Source organism: Eretmochelys imbricata, chromosome 5 (genome assembly GCF_965152235.1).
Source record: "Eretmochelys imbricata isolate rEreImb1 chromosome 5, rEreImb1.hap1, whole genome shotgun sequence".
NCBI classification, from domain to species: domain Eukaryota; kingdom Metazoa; phylum Chordata; order Testudines; family Cheloniidae; genus Eretmochelys; species Eretmochelys imbricata.
The window spans coordinates 2,106,173-2,125,682 of NC_135576.1; the positions used below are offsets into that span (position 1 = coordinate 2,106,173).

Below are 19,510 nucleotides of genomic sequence, written 5' to 3' on the forward strand. Positions count from 1 at the left end.
ACAGCCTCCCAACCTGAAGCAAACAAACACTCTCCAGCAACCACACACCAAAAACACTAACCCAGGAACCTATCCTTGCAACAAAGCCCATGCCAACTCTGTCCAGATATTTATTCAAGTGACACCATCATAGGACCTAATCACATTAGCCATGCCATCAGGGGCTCGTTCACCTGCACATCTACCAATGTGATCTATGCCATCATGTGCCAGCAATGCCCCTCTGCCATGTACATTGGCCAAACCGGACAGTCTCTATGCAAAAGAATAAATGGACACAAATCTGACATCAGGAATCATAACATTCAAAAACCAGTAGGAGAACACTTCAACCTCTCTGGCCACTCAGGAAAAGATTTAAGGGTGACAGTTTTGCAATAGAAAAGCTTCAAAAACAGACTCCAATGAGAAACTACTGAGCTTGAATTAATATGCAAACTAGATACCATGAACTTGGGTTTGAATAGAGACTGGGACTGGCTGGGTCATTACCCATATTTAATCTATTTCCCCATATTAAGTATCCTCACACCTTCTTGTCAACTGTCTAAATGGGCCAGCTTGATTATCACTACAAAAGATTTTTTCTCTTGCTGATAATAGCTCATCTTAATTAGCCTCTTACAGTTTGTATGGCAACTTCCCCCTTCTGTGTGTGTCTGTGTGTGTGTGTGTATAAATATCTTTTTACTATATGTTCCATTCTATGCGTCCGATGAAGTAGGCTGTAGCCCACGAAAGCTTATGCTGTAATAAATTTGTTAGTCTCTAAGGTGCCACAAGTCCTCCTGTTCTTTTTGTTGTTAAAATGAACACCCTACTTAATTTACATTTCAAATGTTTTAACCTTTCCCCTCTTCTTTTCTGCATCTTTAATAAAAAGATTTTTAATGGTGTTTTCTCCCTGGCACTAAGCAGGCTGAGGTCCCTGTATACCCAACCCCGAATCTTGTTTAGTGCTGTTTAATGTTGGACAGTGAAAGGGTCATGTTAACACCTTTAACTCTTTGGGACCATTTATTTCACCAAAATTAATATAAAAGAGACCCTTAATTCAATGCCTCTTGCCACTGACCAGACTGAAGTTGGGATTGAAAAGTGGTGGACAAATTTCAACTAAAGAGGCAGCAGCTAATTAGTCCCACTATTGTATCAGATACTACATTTAAGAAATAAATACTGTAGATGTGGATTTCAGGAACCATTTTAAATACTGTGCTTTAATTGGCCAAACAAGGCATAAAAGAAACATTAGATGTGTTTCCACAGTAGAGGAATCCTTTCTATTGTAAGCCCAATTTGCATCCTCATCTATCTTCAAAAGCTTCTCTTCATTTGAAATATATAGTCAGAAGACACTTATCACAAAATTTGAGTAAAATGTGTTCCTGAGAGATAGCACTTTGAAAAACTGGTATGTTTCACTTTTTGAAATACCTTTTAACTAGGGTTGTCGATGAAAGCAATTAACTAAAAAAAATTAATCATGATTTAAAAAATTAATCGTGATTAATCGCACTGTTAAACAATAGAATACCAATTGAAATTTATTAAATATTTTTGGATGTTTTTCTACATTTTCAAATATGCCAATTTCAATTATAACACAGAATACCAAGTGTACAGAGCTCACTTTATATTTTATTACACATATCTGCACTGTAAAAAATGATAAACAAAAGAAATAGTATTTTTCAATTCACCTCATACAAGTACCTTAATGCAATCTCTTTATCATGAAAGTACAACTTACAAATGTAGGTTTTTCTGGTTACATAACTGCACTCAAAAACTAAACAATGTAAAACTTTAGAGCCTACAAGTCCACTCAGTCCTACTTCGTTTTCAGCCAATCGCTAAGACAAAAAAGTTTATTTACATTTACAGGAGATACTTCTGCCCACTTCTTAATTACAATGTCACCTGAACGTGACAACAGGCGTTCACACGACACTTTTGTAGCCAGCATTGCAAGGTATTTACATGCCAGATATAAGGATAAGTGCAGGGTCCTGCACTTAGGACGGAAGAACCCAATGCACAGCTACAGACTAGGGACCGAATGGCTAGGCAGCAGTTTTGCGGAAAAGGACCTAGGGGTGACAGTGGATGAGAAGCTGGATATGAGCCAGCAGTGTGCCCTTGTTGCCAAGAAGGCCAATGGCATTTTGGGATGTATAAGTAGGGGCATAGCGAGCAGATCGAGGGACGTGATCGTCCCCCTCTATTCGACATTGGTGAGGCCTCATCTGGAGTACTGTGTCCAGTTTTGGGCCCCACCCTACAAGAAGGATGTGGAAAAATTGGAAAGAGCCAAGCGGAGGGCAACAAAAATGATTAGGGGTCTGGAACACATGACTTATGAGGAGAGGCTGAGGGAACTGGGGATGTTTAGTCTGCGGAAGAGAAGAGTGAGGGGGGATTTGATAGCTGCTTTCAACTACCTGAAAGGGGGTTCCAAAGAGGATGGCTCTAGACTGGTCTCAGTGGTAGCAGATGACAGAACAAGGAGTAATGGTCTCAAGTTGCAGTGGGGGAGGTTTAGGTTGGATATTAGGAAAAACTTTTTCACTAGGAGGGTGGTGAAACACTGGAATGCGTTGCCTAGGGAGGCGGTGGAATCTCCTTCCTTAGAAGTTTTTAAGGTCAGGCTTGACAAAGCCCTGGCTGGGATGATTTAATTGGGTATGGGTCCTGCTTTTGAGCAGGGGGTTGGACTAGATGACCTCCTGAGGTCCCTTCCAACCCTGATATCCTATGATATGCTAAACATTCGTATGCCCCTTCATGCTTCAGCCACCATTCCAGAGGACGTGCATCCATGCTGATGACATTTGTTAAAAAAAAAAAAATGCGTTAATTAAATTTGTGACTGAACTCCTTGGGGGAGAATTGTATGTCTCCTGCTCGGTTTTACCCATGTTCTGCCATATATTTCATGTTATAGCAGTCTTGGATAATTACCCAGCATACGTGGTTTGTTTTAAGAACACTTTCACTGCAAATTTGACAAAATGCAGAGAAGATACCAAGATGAAATTTCTATAGATAGCTACAGCACTTGACCCAAGATTTAAGCATGTAAATTGCACAGGAAATCTATACACATTGAGAAGATTTAAGCTGAGATTTTCAGAAGTGCTGAAGCAACCAAGACTTTCCACAGGACTCGGCTCTTAAGTGAATGAGATACTTCTAGAAATGTCAGCATGAGCGCACAGGAGTGGTTCTGATAAAGCTGAATTTTTATTTCTGCATGATTTGCTACACATTTTTGAATGTCTGAAGAGATGCAGGTGACAGAAGACTTCTATACAAAGTTCAGTACAGTCACTTGCTCCATAGTAATAGTTGTTCTTCGAGAGGGAGGTAGTGTAGATCCCACTGTAGTTGCACATGCGTGCGAGATCAGATTTTTTTTTTTTTTTTTTAATAGCAATGTCTCTCAGGGCCATGCACAAGCCTTGTGCCTCCTCGTGCTCGTGTGTGATGGCATAAAGGGCACCGCAAATGCAACCTTCCTTCAGATTCTATGCAATTCAAAGGTTTGAGAATTCTGAAAGTAGGGATGGAGCCTAATGGGATCCACACTGACTATGACACCTCAAAGAACTACAGTTACTACAGGATGTTGCCTGATTTTAGGAGATTAACTGGCAAGGCTATAACCCATATATATATATATATATATATATAAACAAGAATATTAATCTGATCAGAAGATAAGGTTCTTGTCCCAGAATGAGGCTACAAGGATAAGTAACCATAGTTTCTTCTTGTAGTCAGTGTCAGAATGGATCACACTGTATGTGCCTGGCAATCAGTAGGCCCCCAGGACGGTGGAAATAAGGAGTTTCAGCTGCATCAGTCAAAGAGAGACTGTAGTACTGCTGTCTTGAATTTGGCAGCTGATCTAGTGGCTAAATCCAGTATGTAATATTTGACAAAGGTGGCGGTTACCCCAGCACGTTCAGTGGATTTTGGCTATTCGCATATTTCTGAAGCAGGCAGAGAATGTCACTTGATCTCTGCAGTGGGAGAGGTATATCAGTCAACTGTCAAGACAAGGTAAACTGTGTTATCCACTTAGGTATTCTCTGTAATGAGATGGCCAGACCTTTGGAACAGCTGGCTATAGCCAGAAATAAACAGGAAGATATATTTGAATGGTTTCATTATGTTGATGTAATAAAGTAGGGCTCTGAAACATCCACAGCATGTAACTTCTCTCCTTGTGTAGGATGGGCAAATTAATGGATTAATTGAGGTAGAATTCCAGGCTTTCTGAAAATCTAAGTATACTATATCCACTGGATCCCCCTTGTCCACATGCTCGTTGAATCATAGAATCATAGATATCAGGGTTGGAAGGGACCCCTGAAGGTCATCTAGTCCAACCCCCTGCTCGAAGCAGGACCAATTCCCAGTTAAATCATCCCAGCCAGGGCTTTGTCAAGCCTGACCTTAAAAACCTCTAAGGAAGGAGATTCTACCACCTCCCTAGGTAACGCATTCCAGTGTTTCACCACCCTCTTAGTGAAAAAGTTTTTCCTAATATCCAATCTAAACCTCCCCCACTGCAACTTGAGACCATTGCTCCTCATTCTGTCATCTGCTACCATTGAGAACAGTCTAGAGCCATCCTCTTTGGAACCCCCTTTCAGGTAGTTGAAAGCAGCTATCAAATCCCCCCTCATTCTTCTCTTCTGCAGGCTAAACAATCCCAGCTCCCTCAGCCTCTCCTCATAAGTCATGTGTTCTAGACCCCTAATCATTTTTGTTGTCCTTCGCTGGACTCTCTCCAATTTATCCACATCCTTCTTGTAGTGAGGGGCCCAAAACTGGACACAGTACTCCAGATGAGGCCTCACCAATGTCGAATAGAGGGGAACGATCACGTCCCTTGACCTCCTTAAAGAATTCTAGTAGATTGGTGAGGCATGATTTCCCTTTACAAAAACCATGTTGACTCTTCCCCTACAAATTATATTCATCTATCTGTCTGACAATTCTCTTCTTTACTATAGTTTCAAGAAGAAAGTGGCTGTTTCCCAGGAGAGAAAGTTCTATTTTGTAAACGGAGCCTGATAGTTCACAACCCAGAGGTCCTGGGATGACTTGAAATCAATCGCTGGCACTGGTGTTACTCTCTCACCTGATGACGACGACGACGACAAGGAAGGCGCTTTGGGAGGCAACATTCATTTTTGCTCCTGTCCCCCAGTTGTAACCTCAAGTTGCTTGTGGAAGCCAATATCCTGCTCTAACACGGAGGGCCTTGCTAATGGCAGCACTCCTTCTCTTCCTTTGTGCTTGGGAGGGGAATCTGGGACCTGTGCAGAAATAGTCCTCAATAAGGCCAACATGGCCAAAGTGGAACATTGTAAGGATTCTGGTCAAGGTTGACATTGGCTGGTCCAGAGCCAGTGACGTCTTGCTTGAGATAGGGCTCCAAATGGGATCCTCTAGTATCCCTTCTTTAGGAACACTTTCTGAATGTGGGAGAGCGGGGTTCCTACTTCATCACAGTGAAACTGCATAGGCTTGCGAGGATGTTGAGTATATTGTCTTCGAACGGTGCAGCCCTCGTGCTGGTTGGGATGTCCCAAAGTCTCAGAAGGAGACGCCAATTCCTCCCTTAAGATATATCTTGGGCTCTAGGTGAGTTTGACCACTGGTATCAATGTCAGTATGTGGTCGTCCTTCTCCAGTCTTAGGGTACATCTACACCGCAGCTAGTGGTGTGCTTCCCAGCTCAGATAGACAGCACTTCTAGCTCTGCTTGAGCTAATGCACTAAAAATATCAGAGTAGCTGGAGGTAGCACGGGTATTGGCTTGGGCTATCCATTCAAGTACATAGCTAGGGGGCCTTTGTAATTCAGCAACTAGCCTGAGCTGCCACCCTTGTTACCCCAGCTAGTCTGCTATTTTTAGCACACTAGTTTGAGCAGAGCTAGCATGTGTGTCTACTAGAGTTGAGAGGCACACTCCCACCTGCAGTGCTGATGTAACCTTACAGCCAATGGATGACTTGGAGACTATCTCTGGAGGAACAGCATTTGTGATTGTCCTTGCAGAAAGGTCCCACATGGTGTTTTGAGCGGATTATGATAATCTAGTCTGATCTCTGGCATTACCATAGGCCGAAGTGTCTTTGAAAAACTCCCACTTAGAATATTGTAGCTATAAAAATTACAAATGTTTGAAAGGCTGCAAATTCAAAATTAAGGTGAATGACCGTAAGAAGAGAGGATGGAGGTGAAGTAGCTATTACACACCAATCACAAATACAAGAAGCTAGCAGGAGATAAAATCTTTCAAGGGCATTCAACTACTAAGTCGAACCAAAGAAGTCCAACATGTAAATCCTGCTTATCTACACATCTCCAAAATCCAAAAGCTTCCTAGAAGTGTGAGATAGTAATGATGGCCCCAAGATTTATCATTCCCCAATAAATTTCATAGTTATGTTAACTGCTCACAAGAAGTTAGCATCAGTTAGATCTGAGCCATGAATTAAGGAAAATACCACCACGAGCAACAGACTGGACAAGCTAGAGAATAACAGTTTATAAAATTTAGAGGACACCAAGACGGGAGGGGTTGCAAACCCTTTGGAGGACAGGATTAGAATTCAAAGTGACTGGCAAATTGGAGAACTGGTGTCAAATCAACGAGATGAAATTCAACCAAGACAAATGCAAAGTATTTCACTTAGAAAGGAAAAATGATTCGTGCAAGTACAAACTGGGGAATAACTGGCTAAGTGGCAGTACTGCTGAAAAGCATTTGGATCACAAATTGAACAGGAGTTAACAATGTGATGCAATTTCAAAAAAAGCTAATCTCATTCTGGGCTGTATTAAGAGGAGTTTTGTATGTAAGACCCAAAGTAAATGTCTCACTGTATTCAGCACTGGTGAGGCCTCAGCTGGAGTACTGTGTCCAATTCCAAAGGACACACTTTAGGAAAGATGTGAGAGTTCAAACCAGAGAGAGTCCAGAGAAGAGCAATAAAAATGGTAAAAGGGTTTAGAAAACCTGATCTCTAAGGAAAGAAATTAAAAAACTGGGTGTTTTTAGTCTTGAAAAAAGATGACTACGTGTCTCAGTAATCCCCACAGTCTGATGTGCAAGCACCTCTCACCTTCTCCCACAGTGATATCTTATATCAGCCAACGATCCAGTTATAGACTGAACATTCAGTAAAGATATATGGAGCTGAAATGATCCAAAGGGCAATACTCTGAACTTCAAATACAAAGTACAAAGCAACTCTAACATGACTAAGGCTTTCAGTCACAGGGCATACACTATCCCCTACATATATATACACACATAATAAAATCCTTGGGTAACTGGCCTAGAACACACAACCTTATTGAGAGAAACCAAAAAGGCAAACAGTCCAATTTTATCAGCATTATCTGGGATTCCGAAATCTAGAATGAACTAAAAAACTTACCAACTTTACGGGAAATAACTTGCAATCCAATCCAGTCCCTAAGAGCTTCAGTGGCATGGGTGGAAATGTTCTGTTTTTCAGCATTACTTTTGGAGGCAATCACTGACCACACCAGACGTGAATGTAAATGATTTGTTATAAATGATAGACAATTTCCTAACTTTAAGGCCTGCTTGTTCTTGCAAGGTTTGCTGTATAAGAATAAACTCTCTTCCAGTGAATGACTGCAGTGACAGAGTTCAAAGGCCTGAAGAACATACAAGATCTTGAGATGCTCAGTGCCCTATAAATGGGTTTGGACGTCCTCAACGCACTCTCTAGAAACCAGTCATGGTATGAGTCAATCCGGGAGTGGAGGCACAGTGGTCCGGTTTCCCTCTGCATCCACTCACAGATTGACCCATACCAATACTGATCACAACTATTAGCAAAGCATAACATAACAGCACTGGCAGTTTAATGGAAAAAAAATCAAGACAGCAGCATTGGTGGTATAAAAGACAGCTGTTCAGTAGGAGGAGGATGCTTGGAAATTATTTGTTCTTAGAACTTAAAATAGACATTAAAATGTAAAGTAAGCATATTCTTACTCATTCTGTGCAAATATTTCCCAAAACAGAATATTGGGAGCAAACAGGTGCTTCATCACCCTGGTGCTTTAATCATTACTCAGCATGGAAAATTAAATTTTATCACGACTGCAAACATACCCATCACACAGGACAATCCAATTTCAGAGCCAATTTCGGAGGTTATAATATGTTCAGATTCTAATAAGCAAAAGTTTCCTATTCACAAAAAATGTTATTGGCTTCCAATCTTGAATCAAAAACTGTCTGAAGAAGTTAAAAGTGAACTTGAATTCCAGGAGCCCAAATGGCATCAGAAGTCAGGATTAATTAATACTGTTTTCATCTGGCCAGGAAGCTAAACCCCTTCTTGTCAGATGCCAACATAGCCACAGCAATCCATGCATCACTAGCTACGAGCTGATGACTGCAGTACATGGCAATAAGGGAAGCTCCAGATGGTGTAATGTTCAGTGGCCGGTCTTCCGAGTAGCACAGACCAACAATAACACATGACCCCAGCATCATGCATGCCACATTCCTATTCAATAAAAGATTCAGTTTAAGACCTTGATTCTTTATTTTAAGACCCTCAAATGACTGAGCTAGTTGTAATCCTCAGGCAGGATGGAATTAATAGCATAAAAAATCAGACACAGGAGTAAGACACTGGGCCTTCTCAGTAGCTGGTCCATGGCTGTGCAACTTCCTTCAATGAGGATCTTACCATCAGAACATCCTCACTCTAAAAACCCTTCAAAACTCTGCTCCCACACCTTCTCCACCCTCATTTCTTAGCGTCATGGCCACTCATCCCCAACCTTCGCTTCCCCATGCATATCAGTCATTTTCCAGCTACTCCCACAAAGATATCTGGGGTTTGGGGGTCCTTTGGGCACTACTACAATTAACAATGCCAATGCCATGTTCAGTGCAAGGGATAAAAGCCATCTTTTTCCAGTAGCTTTCCCTTAGGGATTTCAACAATAGCTTGATGTGAACCGAGGATAAAAAGAAAGGACGGAAGAATGGGAGTACTAATGGAAAAAGAACTTCTAGCCCATCCGAAAATGGCAGTAGAAGGGGATGAGAGAATATCTTCTCTTGACCAATTAATTATATACGTATGTAAGTATGTTAATGCTCATATTACAGCAATAGTCTTATTATAAATACCTGTAGAAGACAGAACTTGGAACTTTGTATTAATTGGAAACAAGAGACTGATGTTAATACCAGCTATAAACCAGATGCTACAGTGACAACTACCATATAAGAATCCAGACAGATTATCCCTCAAACAGCTGATGAACAATTATCCCTCAAACAGAGCAATGAACAATTGCCAACTGTGCCCACATATCTATTCAGGGGACACCATCACAGGGCCTAATAACATCAGCCACACTATCAGAGGCTCGTTCACCTGCACATCCACCAATGTGATATATGCCATCATGTGCCAGCAATGCCCCTCTGCCATTTACATTGGTCAAACTGGACAGTCTCTACGTAAAAGAATAAACGGACACAAGTCAGATGTCAAGAATTATAACATTCATAAACCAGTCGGAGAACACTTCAATCTCTCTGGTCACGCAATCACTGACATGAAGGTCGCTATCTTACAACAAAAAAACTTCAAATCCAGACTCCAGCGAGAAACTGCTGAATTGGAATTCATTTGCAAATTGGATACTATTAATTTAGGCTTAAATAGACACTGGGAGTGGCTAAGTTATTATGCAAGGTAGCCTATTTCCCCTTGCTTTTTCCTACCCCCCCCCCCCCCAGACGTTCTGGTTAAACTTGGATTTAAACTTGGAGAGTGGTCAGTTTGGATGAGCTATTGCCAGCAGGAGAGTTTGTGTGTGTGTGTGTGTGTGTTCCCAGGGGTGGGGGGTGGTGAGAAAGCCTGGATCTGCGCTGGAAATGAACCACCTTGATTACCATGCACATTGTCGGGAGAGTGGTCACTTTGGATGAGCTATACCAGCAGGAGAGTGAGTTTGTGTGTGTGGTTTTTGGAGGGGGGTGAGGGGGTGTGAGAACCTGGATTTGTGCAGAAAATGGCCCACCTTGATTATCATACACATTGTGAAGAGAGTTGTCACTTTGGATGGGCTATTACCAGCAGGAGAGTGAGTTTGTGTGTGTGTGGCGGGGGGGCGGAGGGTGAGAAAACCTGGATTTGTGCTGGAAATGGCCCAACTTAATGATCACTTTAGATAAGCTATTACCAGCAGGAGAGTGAGTTTGTGTGTGTATGGGGGTGGAGGGGGTGAGAAAACCTGGATTTGTGCTGGAAATGGCCCACCTTGATTATCATGCACATTGTAGGGAGAGTGGTCACTTTGGATAAGCTATTACCAGCAGCAGAGTGAGTTTGTGGGGGGGGGGGGGGGGCGGAGGGTGAGAAAACCTGGATTTGTGCTGGAAATGGCCCAACTTGATGATCACTTTAGATAAGCTATTACCAGCAGGACAGTGGGGTGGGAGGGGGTATTGTTTCATGGTCTCTGTGTGTATATAATGTCTACTGCAGTTTCCACGGTAGGCATCCGATGAAGTGAGCTGTAGCTCACGAAAGCTCATGCTCAAATAAATTGGTTAGTCTCTAAGGTGCCACAAGTCCTCCTTTTCTTAGTGCAGATACTGTTTCTACCAGTGTTTGTATAGCGCGCACAACGAGGCTCCAATCCGACCTAGGGCCCCTGAGCACTACCATAATATAACCAACAAAAACTAGATTTGGTTTAGATTAGAAAGGAGGAAACTATGCAGAGCAAATCTGAACCCAGATCTCCACAGAATCTCAATATCTTTCTGGTTTCTGAGCATCAGTACAATATGTCCAATAGTCTTATTTCATTCAGCAAGTACAGGAGTTCTTGACTCAAAAGAACAAAACCTCAGGCAACTACTCAAAATTTCAAGGTAGCATCCAAAAAATGGCATTTGTTTCATGACCCTGCTCACTGCAAATCCATTTTACTTGTGTAACTTCATCCTATAGGCTTATGTGGAATTAAGCGAAACTACATTTGGAGAGCATGCTCTCAAACTGTCAGAATAAGGATTCCTGCTAAAAGAAAGCCCCACACATCTGATCTTAATGCAGCTGGGAAAGTTCAAAGTCTCAGATTTATTTAATCTCAATTCTTGCTTTTCCTGCAGGAATCCCTATTATGATTAGAGATGCGTAGGCCAGCTGGGACCTTTGCTCATTCCTCAAACTCAACCTATACCCTATCTAAAGAGTGAGAGAGTGAGTGTGTGTATTCTACCTTCAGGAATACTGGAAAACTCATGAGAAAGCCTTTTCATGGGAGACTTTTTTCAGCCCTAATATTTGTGTGCTTATCCCAAGGGTACACCTAAACATTATGATCCATCACCACCTCTCCAATTTCTCTGCAGCTCCTTCTGTGTCTGTTCCCTCCTCTTCTTGATAATATGTTCACCATCTTCAGCTACCCTCCTATCTTCAGCATCTTTCCACACTCTGGCTAGCTGTAGTGGGGTGGACACCCGCTCAGGCCCAGAGGGGTTTAAAATAGCCCTGGGAGGGGGCTGGGGCAGGGGAAGAGCTGGGCTGATTGGCAGAGCAGCCACAGCTGGGGGCCAAGCCCCAAACAGACCCAGCAGGCCTCATCATAGAATTATAGAATATCAGGGTTGGAAGGGACCTCAGGAGGTCATCTAGTCCAACCCCCTGCTCAAAGCAGGACCAATCCCCAATTAAATCATCTCAGCCAGGGCTTTGTCAAGCCTGACCTTAAAAACTTCTAAGGAAGGAGATTCCACCACCTCCCTAGGTAACGCATTCCAGTGTTTCACCACCCTCCTAGTGAAAAAGTTTTTCCTAATATCCAACCTAAACCTCCCCCACTGCAACTTGAGACCATTACTCCTTGTTCTGTCATCTGCTACCACTGAGACCAGTCTAGAGCCATCCTCTTTGGAACCCCCTTTCAGGTAGTTGAAAGCAGCTATCAAATCCCCCCTCACTCTTCTCTTCCGCCAACTAAACATCCCCAGTTCCCTCAGCCTCTCCTCATAAGTCATGTGTTCCAGACCCCTAATCATTTTTGTTGCCCTCCGCTGGACTCTTTCCAATTTTTCCACATCCTTCTTGTAGGGTGGGGCCCAAAACTGGACACACTACTCCAGATGAGGCCTCACCAGTGTCAAATAGAGGGGAACGATCACGTCCCTCGATCTGCTGGCAATGCCCCTACTTATACAGCCCAAAATGCCATTGGCCTTTTTGGCAACAAGGGCACACTGTTGACTCATATCCAGCTTCTCGTCCACTGTAACCCCTAGGTCCTTTTCTGCAGAACTGCTGCCGAGCCATTCGGTCCCTAGTCTGTAGCGGTGCATGGGGTTCTTCCGTCCTAAGTGCAGGACTCTGCACTTGTCTTTGTTGAACCTCATCAGATTTCTTTCGGCCCAATCCTCTAATTTGTCTAGGGCCCTCTGTATCCTATCCCTACCCTCCAGCGTATCTACCTCTCCTCCCAGTTTAGTGTCATCTGCAAACTTGCTGAGGGTGCAATCCATACCATCCTCCAGATCATTTATGAAGATATTGAACAAAACCGGCCCCAGGACCGACCCTTGGGGCACTCCACTTGATACTGGCTGCCAACCAGACATGGAGCCATTGATCACTACCCGTTGAGCCCGACAATCTAGCCAGCTTTCTATCCACCTTATAGTCCATTCATCCAGCCCATACTTCTTTAACTTGCTGGCAAGAATACTGTGGGAGACAGCGTCAAAAGCTTTGCTAAAGTCAAGGAACAACACGTCCACTGCTTTTCCTTCATCCACAGAACCAGTTATCTCGTCATAGAAGGCAATTAGATTAGTCAGGCATGACTTGCCCTTGGTGAATCCATGCCTTATAAAGGCCAGGGAAGCCAGGAGCAGGAGAGACACTCTCTCTAGCTCTGAGAGGTAGGGACCTGGCTGCAGAGACCTGAATAGAGGACCTAGTTTGGAGCAGGGCTGGGGAAAGGTCAAGGGAGCCGGGGAGCTCTGCCCAAGGAAAGCCCCAGGCTGCAGGCCTGGGAAGGCCTATTAGGTACAGGGGTTGCAGGGGCAGCCACGAGTAGGCAGAGGCAGCAGGTCCAAACCCAGCCTTGCCAGTGATGAGTGGCTCATACTGCAGTCTGCCCCAGGGTGCGGGGACTAGCTGGTGACTGGCAGGAGCCTACGACTGAGGCGAGGTAGGGATAGTGGATGGAGGGTTCCCCTGGTAGGGGGAGCCCCAGAACTGTGGGGTACTGCCGGAGGGCAGCACCCAGTGAAAGCGGCAGGTTCCCCTGGGAGGGACACAGGAGCCAGCAGCAAGGTGAGACACCGGCCTGAAGAGGGTGCTCCGGAGGCTGGAATGCTAATTCCCTGAGATGACCAGCAGGAGGCACCGCCGGTGAGTCTGCGCACGGTTACACTAGCCCATCAATTATGTCTACCTTGTTGCATCAGTTTCCCTCCACTACTGGGCTATTGAGCGCCTTTGAACCAAATCCACAGAGACCACATGAACTCTCCAAAGTTCTCCTTCCTAAACAAGGTAACTTCACCCCCACCCTAAATGTTTCCTGATCTCCAGCTCGCTGTACTTGGTCACCACTCTCCACACAACCCTATTCACTGAAGTATCACACGCTTAGGGTGTGTCTACACCGCCCCACAGTTCGGACTAAAGGGGTGTGAATACTACTCCAAACCAAAGTGCTATACTGTAACTACCCTGTATGGATACCAAGGATGCAAACTAGAGTTCCTAGTTCACGTTAACATAGTCCTCTTCAAAGACGACTTTATTAATGCAAACTAGGAACATTTTAGTTTGCGCCTGTATCATCTGCATGGGGCAGATACAGCGCAGCCCTTAGGTATACACTCCTCCGAAGTCCAAACTGCAGGGCAGGGTAGACATAGCCTTAGATTTTGACAGGAGGTGGCCACAACTTTAGCTTCGCACAGGTGTGTGTGTCTTCCATTTGTTCTCCATTTTTTAAATTCAAGTCTACGGATAGCAATTTATTAAAACACATTCCCAATTGCTGCTTCTATTCCATACAAGAATTATCCTTGGTATGAAATTTTCGCTGCATTCCCTAAGTACTTAGCCCTTTCTTAAATGCTGATTTTAATCGCATTATCTCAACCTTTCACTGTCTTATTTCATCTTTTCGGGTTACTACCAACCAATTTTTCCTTGGCTCTCCTTAGAGTTCAAACTTCTTTTTATACTGGCACCATGCTATAAAAATGTCACCGTACCGTGCATATGCATTTTAATTATCTCCAGATGCAAATGTTTTAACAATGGCTAATGTGCAAGGATTTCAATGGCTCTTCATCTCAACACTGAAGACCATCTGTACAACTAACCAGGCTTTTTGGTAAATTGCAGAAACAAACTGGAACAAAACAAACCTGACCATGAAAACCCAGAGTAAACATGAACACTCCTGCCACAAGGACAGACATTCCAACTCAGGAGTTAAGATGTCTGACAGGAACTTTCATCCCATGTCCTTTTAAAGATATTGTGCTTTTGTGGCTGATCTAATACTTCTAAACTAAAGATCACATTAAGAAACAGAATTATATATAGGCTGGTCAAAAATCATTTTTTATTTTTGTATAATGTTGACGGATAACATCAATGTTTATTTTAAGCATTTTTATTAATTTAAATTTTCACAGTTGTAAAGTAAGCACGGATCAGACAATAGGAGGGTTAGACAATTATTTATGACAGTGGGGACAGATTCAAATAGTTAAAGCTTTATAAGGTTTAAATACAAACTGTCCACTTTACAAAGTAAATATCCCTTATGTAAAACTAATATTAAAGTTTTCAAGAAGCATTTTTCTTATATAGATTATCTGTAAATTTTGATCATCATTAATAGAAATAGTTTTTCCTTGGTTTGTGTGTGTATGGAGAAAATTGATATCTACCAACATTTATCGATAAAAGTCTAATCTTTCCTAACCTAATTACATGTAGTAATAAAAATAACGATCTGTTCCAAGCATTCCAAATAATTGTTAAGATTCATTCTCTACTGTATCCCTTAAACCTTTCCTTTGCGTGTATTATATCTAATTTATAATGTAAGCTCCTTGTAGCAGGGCCCTTTTAACAGTTCTGAAAAGCCTCATGCAGTTGTGAGGTGCTGCAGAAATAATAAAATTAACTGACTCATAAGGAATATCCCACCTCGCTAGTGATATCTCTATGTAGATTCTTACATGGCCCTCATTTGCTATAGGACACCAGCATCTCAAACATATTGTTTGTATGAAGGTAGTGACTAAAGGCTCCAAGTAGGATCTGTGCCCCATTGTGCTGTGTACACACAGACAGCACCTGACCTGAACACCTGGCACTCTAAAACTAAGGATGAGAATGAAACAGGCACAAAGAGGAGATGTGACTTGCTCAAAGTCACGCAGCAGGAGTGACCAAGCTCGGAACATCGAGTCCAGTGCCTACCCACTAGATCAAGCTGCCTCTCCACATTAATGGATTCATCATAACAAACACTCTCCAACCCTGTAAGACACATGAATGTTACCATTCCAAATTTGCAGGTGGGGAACTGAGGCAGAGAGATTAAAGGACTTGCTCAAGGTCAATCGAGAAGTCTGTGGCACAACCAGGAATTGTACCTTCCTTTGTAGTATTTCAGACCAGTGCCTTAAAACACAAGTCCATCTCTCCCTCTCCTTGGAAAGGGCATGTGTCTGCAAGAGGGTGGTGGCGGTGTAGAACAGCAGCAGTGCAGAGCACAATTTCAAGATCTCATTCATTTCAGAAAATGTGTAGTCATTTTAATAGAAGCTGAGAGACTTCACCAGTCGTTAGACTAACACAAATCTAAACAAACCGTCAATTACGAGATTCTGTATATGTGCACAGTTTGGAAAAGACTATGGACAACTTGTTTGCGAATGGCTCTTCTCCAGTCCCCTCCTCTCCACGTTCCCACCCACCCCACTGTCAAAATGTTACAAGGAAAAGCCACTCACTCTGTAAGCAATCAGCATTGAGCAGGTCTTGGCACTTCTCGTGACATTTGACCCCACATTCAGTGCAGCGCATACCCTGCCGTGCAATGCCCCATAGGAGCCCTTCACACTCGTAGCAATATGTAGGGGTCGTAGCTGTCCACACCTCAAAATTGTGAGGGGTTGTGCAGGAGATAGGGTAAATTAAGGCTTGCAGGGTCTTCTTATATACATGAGATTTCTGCAATACAAGAACACACATGAAGCAATGTCTGGGATTAGGATGCTGTTAACATGCATTGTTTAAGCAAGAGAGTCTTATCCTGGGATGATGGGACTGTTTTCTTTAGGGAATGTATCATTTTTCTTGAATGAAAAAGAGAAAAGGCTAAGATTAAATCATCAACGCCTGTCATGTTACGCCTGATGGAGCCATGACTGAGGTAGCCAAGCATGCTAACCAGAGGACCTTGTAGAAATGATGTGCAGAAAACACCATTTCAAAATCAGTTTTGCAGTTACTTTAAATAAACCATAACCAATGACATTCAGAGAGCAAGAGAAGTTAGGTCTGTGTGTAATAGTACACTACATAACAAAGATCTACTCGGCATGTCTTTGTTCAGAAATCAGACCCTTACATGCTATTCTAAGGTTCTATCTGGGACATCATATTTGACACACATTTTTTTAAAAACCAAGTAATACCGGTTGCTTTACACCTAGACTCCTCGTCCTGCAGTGCTCATCTGATACTCCAAGAAGAATCTCAATATTCACAGAACCAGCCCCCCAATTAATTTGTTTAGGAAAGGCCCCGGGGAACAAATAAACTCTACTTACCAGCTCTTCATCCTTAAGAGAAGTTCTAGTGGCCATTGCTGAGGTAATTCCAGCCTTCCTGGATTGAGCCAATGACTGAGAAGGAAAAGTGTCTGTTATTCATTACAAAAGTGTACACACATTCACTGGAGGTCACATATTTGTATATGCACAAAAGGGAAGATTCTGCTACCAGCAATGGTACTGAACAGAAAGTCTACACAAGTCAACAGCCCTCTGCTACATATTCCAAATGTAATTTCCTTACCCCAGAATGAGTCAGGGTGTGTACTTTAAATACATAAAACTCGTTAATCATTTATGTTTCCTTCTGCCCCAATCCACTTTGTTCTGGAGTGAATTTTATTATTTTCCTCTGTATGAAGTGTAGATGAAAACTGGATTCTCTCCTGCATCCTTGAAACAGACAAGGTTTATACACAGTGTTCTAAACTCATGCTCCAGCTTCTACATTCAAGTTCACTCAGACAAAGGACATCAAATTATCAGCCTTGTCACCTAGAAAGAGCTCCAAACAGGGATGGCTGGATTGGGTCAGAATGAGGAGGATAAACTAAAATCTTGAAGGACTTCATGGGGTCGGAAGGGCAGTGTGTTCGAATGTGTCTGTGTGTCACATACAGTGGCAATCACCGAATATAATGATCATCACTGCTTCTCAGAGTATCTACCTTCACATTACATATGAGGGAGGGACTGCAATCTTACATTTCTTTGGTTACTGTTTTTTCAGCACCTGCCACTGGCATCTAAACAATATCTAAAAGGCTAGATAAGCAGATTAGGTCCTCCAGCAAACTACTCTAGCTATAGGAAGGCAGACAAGGAAATAAGAGATGATGTTGCTGGTTCTAATAAAGCCAGCTAACCCTCTCAGAAGCCATCTCTTACTCTGATTTATGATGCTTGAGAGAAGACTGAAAAGGTTCATTCAGTCAGTGATGTGGTGGGCCAGAGTGAGGCATATGCATGCATTGTGGTATGGCAGCATTCAAAATAAAAAAGCAGAAACATTGGAGGGGAAGTAAAGTAAAAAAAAATCTTTACTTCGGGTAAAGACGTGGTGGACAGTTTTTAGCTCCACTTACCATAACCTGTAGAGAGAGTGTGAAAGCATACAAAAGAAGTATAATAGGTTAATTCCATTATTACAATGTTCCCAGAGATACAAGCAGTTAGTAAAACATACCCTCCTAGCCTCTGCACGTGCCAGATGAACAAACCAAATTCTCTATCTTTACATAGAATACATTTAGATATCAGTGTATGGAGGTTAGAGATTTCACAACTTCTCCCAAGTGTTAATGTATTAGCTGCACCTGATACAATACTCAAACACCATCCATAAAAGTTACACTCATCTGACATGCCATCAGTGTAAGAAAGCAAGCTGACCTCACTGTATGGTTTCTATTGGAACATGTAACAGTGGGCAAACAGGTTTCAGTGATGGGAGGAATTTTTAACCGTCAAGGAGCACAACAAGTCCTGTGTACAGACACGAAGAAACAGTCGGCAGATTTATTTCTCTTGAACGTTCTTAGCACCTAGTATTTTTCCGAAACACTAGTCTAGACGTTTTCATATTCTACCCATAGGTTGGAGATAAATTAACTGGAGTAATAAACAGTATTGCGCCCCAAGGCACAAAGTGACTACAGCAAGTATTATATTCATAGAAAGAAAAATCTTACCAAATCACTGACAAGTGGAATTGGTTTCTTTTTACGTAGATCAGGCATGCTGTCAATGCCATAGAGACCACCTGCAGGCCTGGAAGTACACGGGGGAAATGTGTTAATAAGGTCACAGAAATGGCACAGTATGATACTGTCACAAAACATCCTGTAGAAACCAAACATGGCCTCCTGCAAATATTGATCACTCTGCTAATAAAGTAATCAATGTAAATAGAAGGAATCAATCTTGACACTTGAAGGATTAATACATTGTGACTCAGTAACAAATAGAAAATGCTAAACCCTACAACAAATAACCGTGTCAAGTTTAAATGCTGAGAAGCACTTTGCTTTCTTTTGGTATAGCTGCATCCACAATTTACTGCTGCTATTTTGAGCAGCATGTCATAAAAGTCCTTGGAGGTTTGGAAACCATGTTGGCCTCCTTCTTATCCCCTCTCTTCGCCGCCCCTCCCAATGAAATCAGTTTTGATCTCTTCTTCAGAAAAAAATCACAAGTTTTGACAGAGTTAATGCCAGAAGTAATCATACAGAATTGTGGCAGCAACACTTCAAACTCTAGACAGACACACTCCATTTACTGTAACCCAGCCTCCTGTCATTTTTTGTGTATCTACCAGTATTCAGAACACTGTTACAGTGTGAGAGAGAGGTAGATAAGGTGGGAAAGTGCCAAAGGGAGAATGACCAGCCTAAAGGTCATAGCCAACTGTCATTCACATCAGTGCAGAACACAAGTCCTGGGACTCAGGCCTTTAGGATTTTGGGGGGAAATTCCGTATTTTGGGGAAAAGGAGAAAACATTTCTCTAGTTTTTTTATTTTTATGATACCAAGGCTATTTCTAATATTCCAAACCTCGGGGCAAGGATGGATTTCATCACCAAGGACTA

At 42.5% G+C, this 19,510-nt stretch overlaps 1 protein-coding gene across 3 annotated transcripts in view; it reads right to left on the minus strand.

The window, feature by feature from the left end:
• UNC13B (unc-13 homolog B) overlaps nucleotides 1-19,510 on the minus strand; it is a 393,995-nt gene that overhangs the window by 136,581 nt on the left and 237,904 nt on the right. For all 3 annotated transcript variants that reach the window (XM_077816579.1, XM_077816578.1, XM_077816577.1), the window contains 3 exons: nucleotides 18,613-18,691; nucleotides 16,919-16,993; nucleotides 16,097-16,316 (listed from right to left, as the gene is read on the minus strand). In XM_077816579.1, coding sequence (XP_077672705.1) covers nucleotides 16,097-16,316; nucleotides 16,919-16,993; nucleotides 18,613-18,691 — 374 coding nt within the window. The remainder of the gene's footprint in view (nucleotides 1-16,096; nucleotides 16,317-16,918; nucleotides 16,994-18,612; nucleotides 18,692-19,510) is intronic.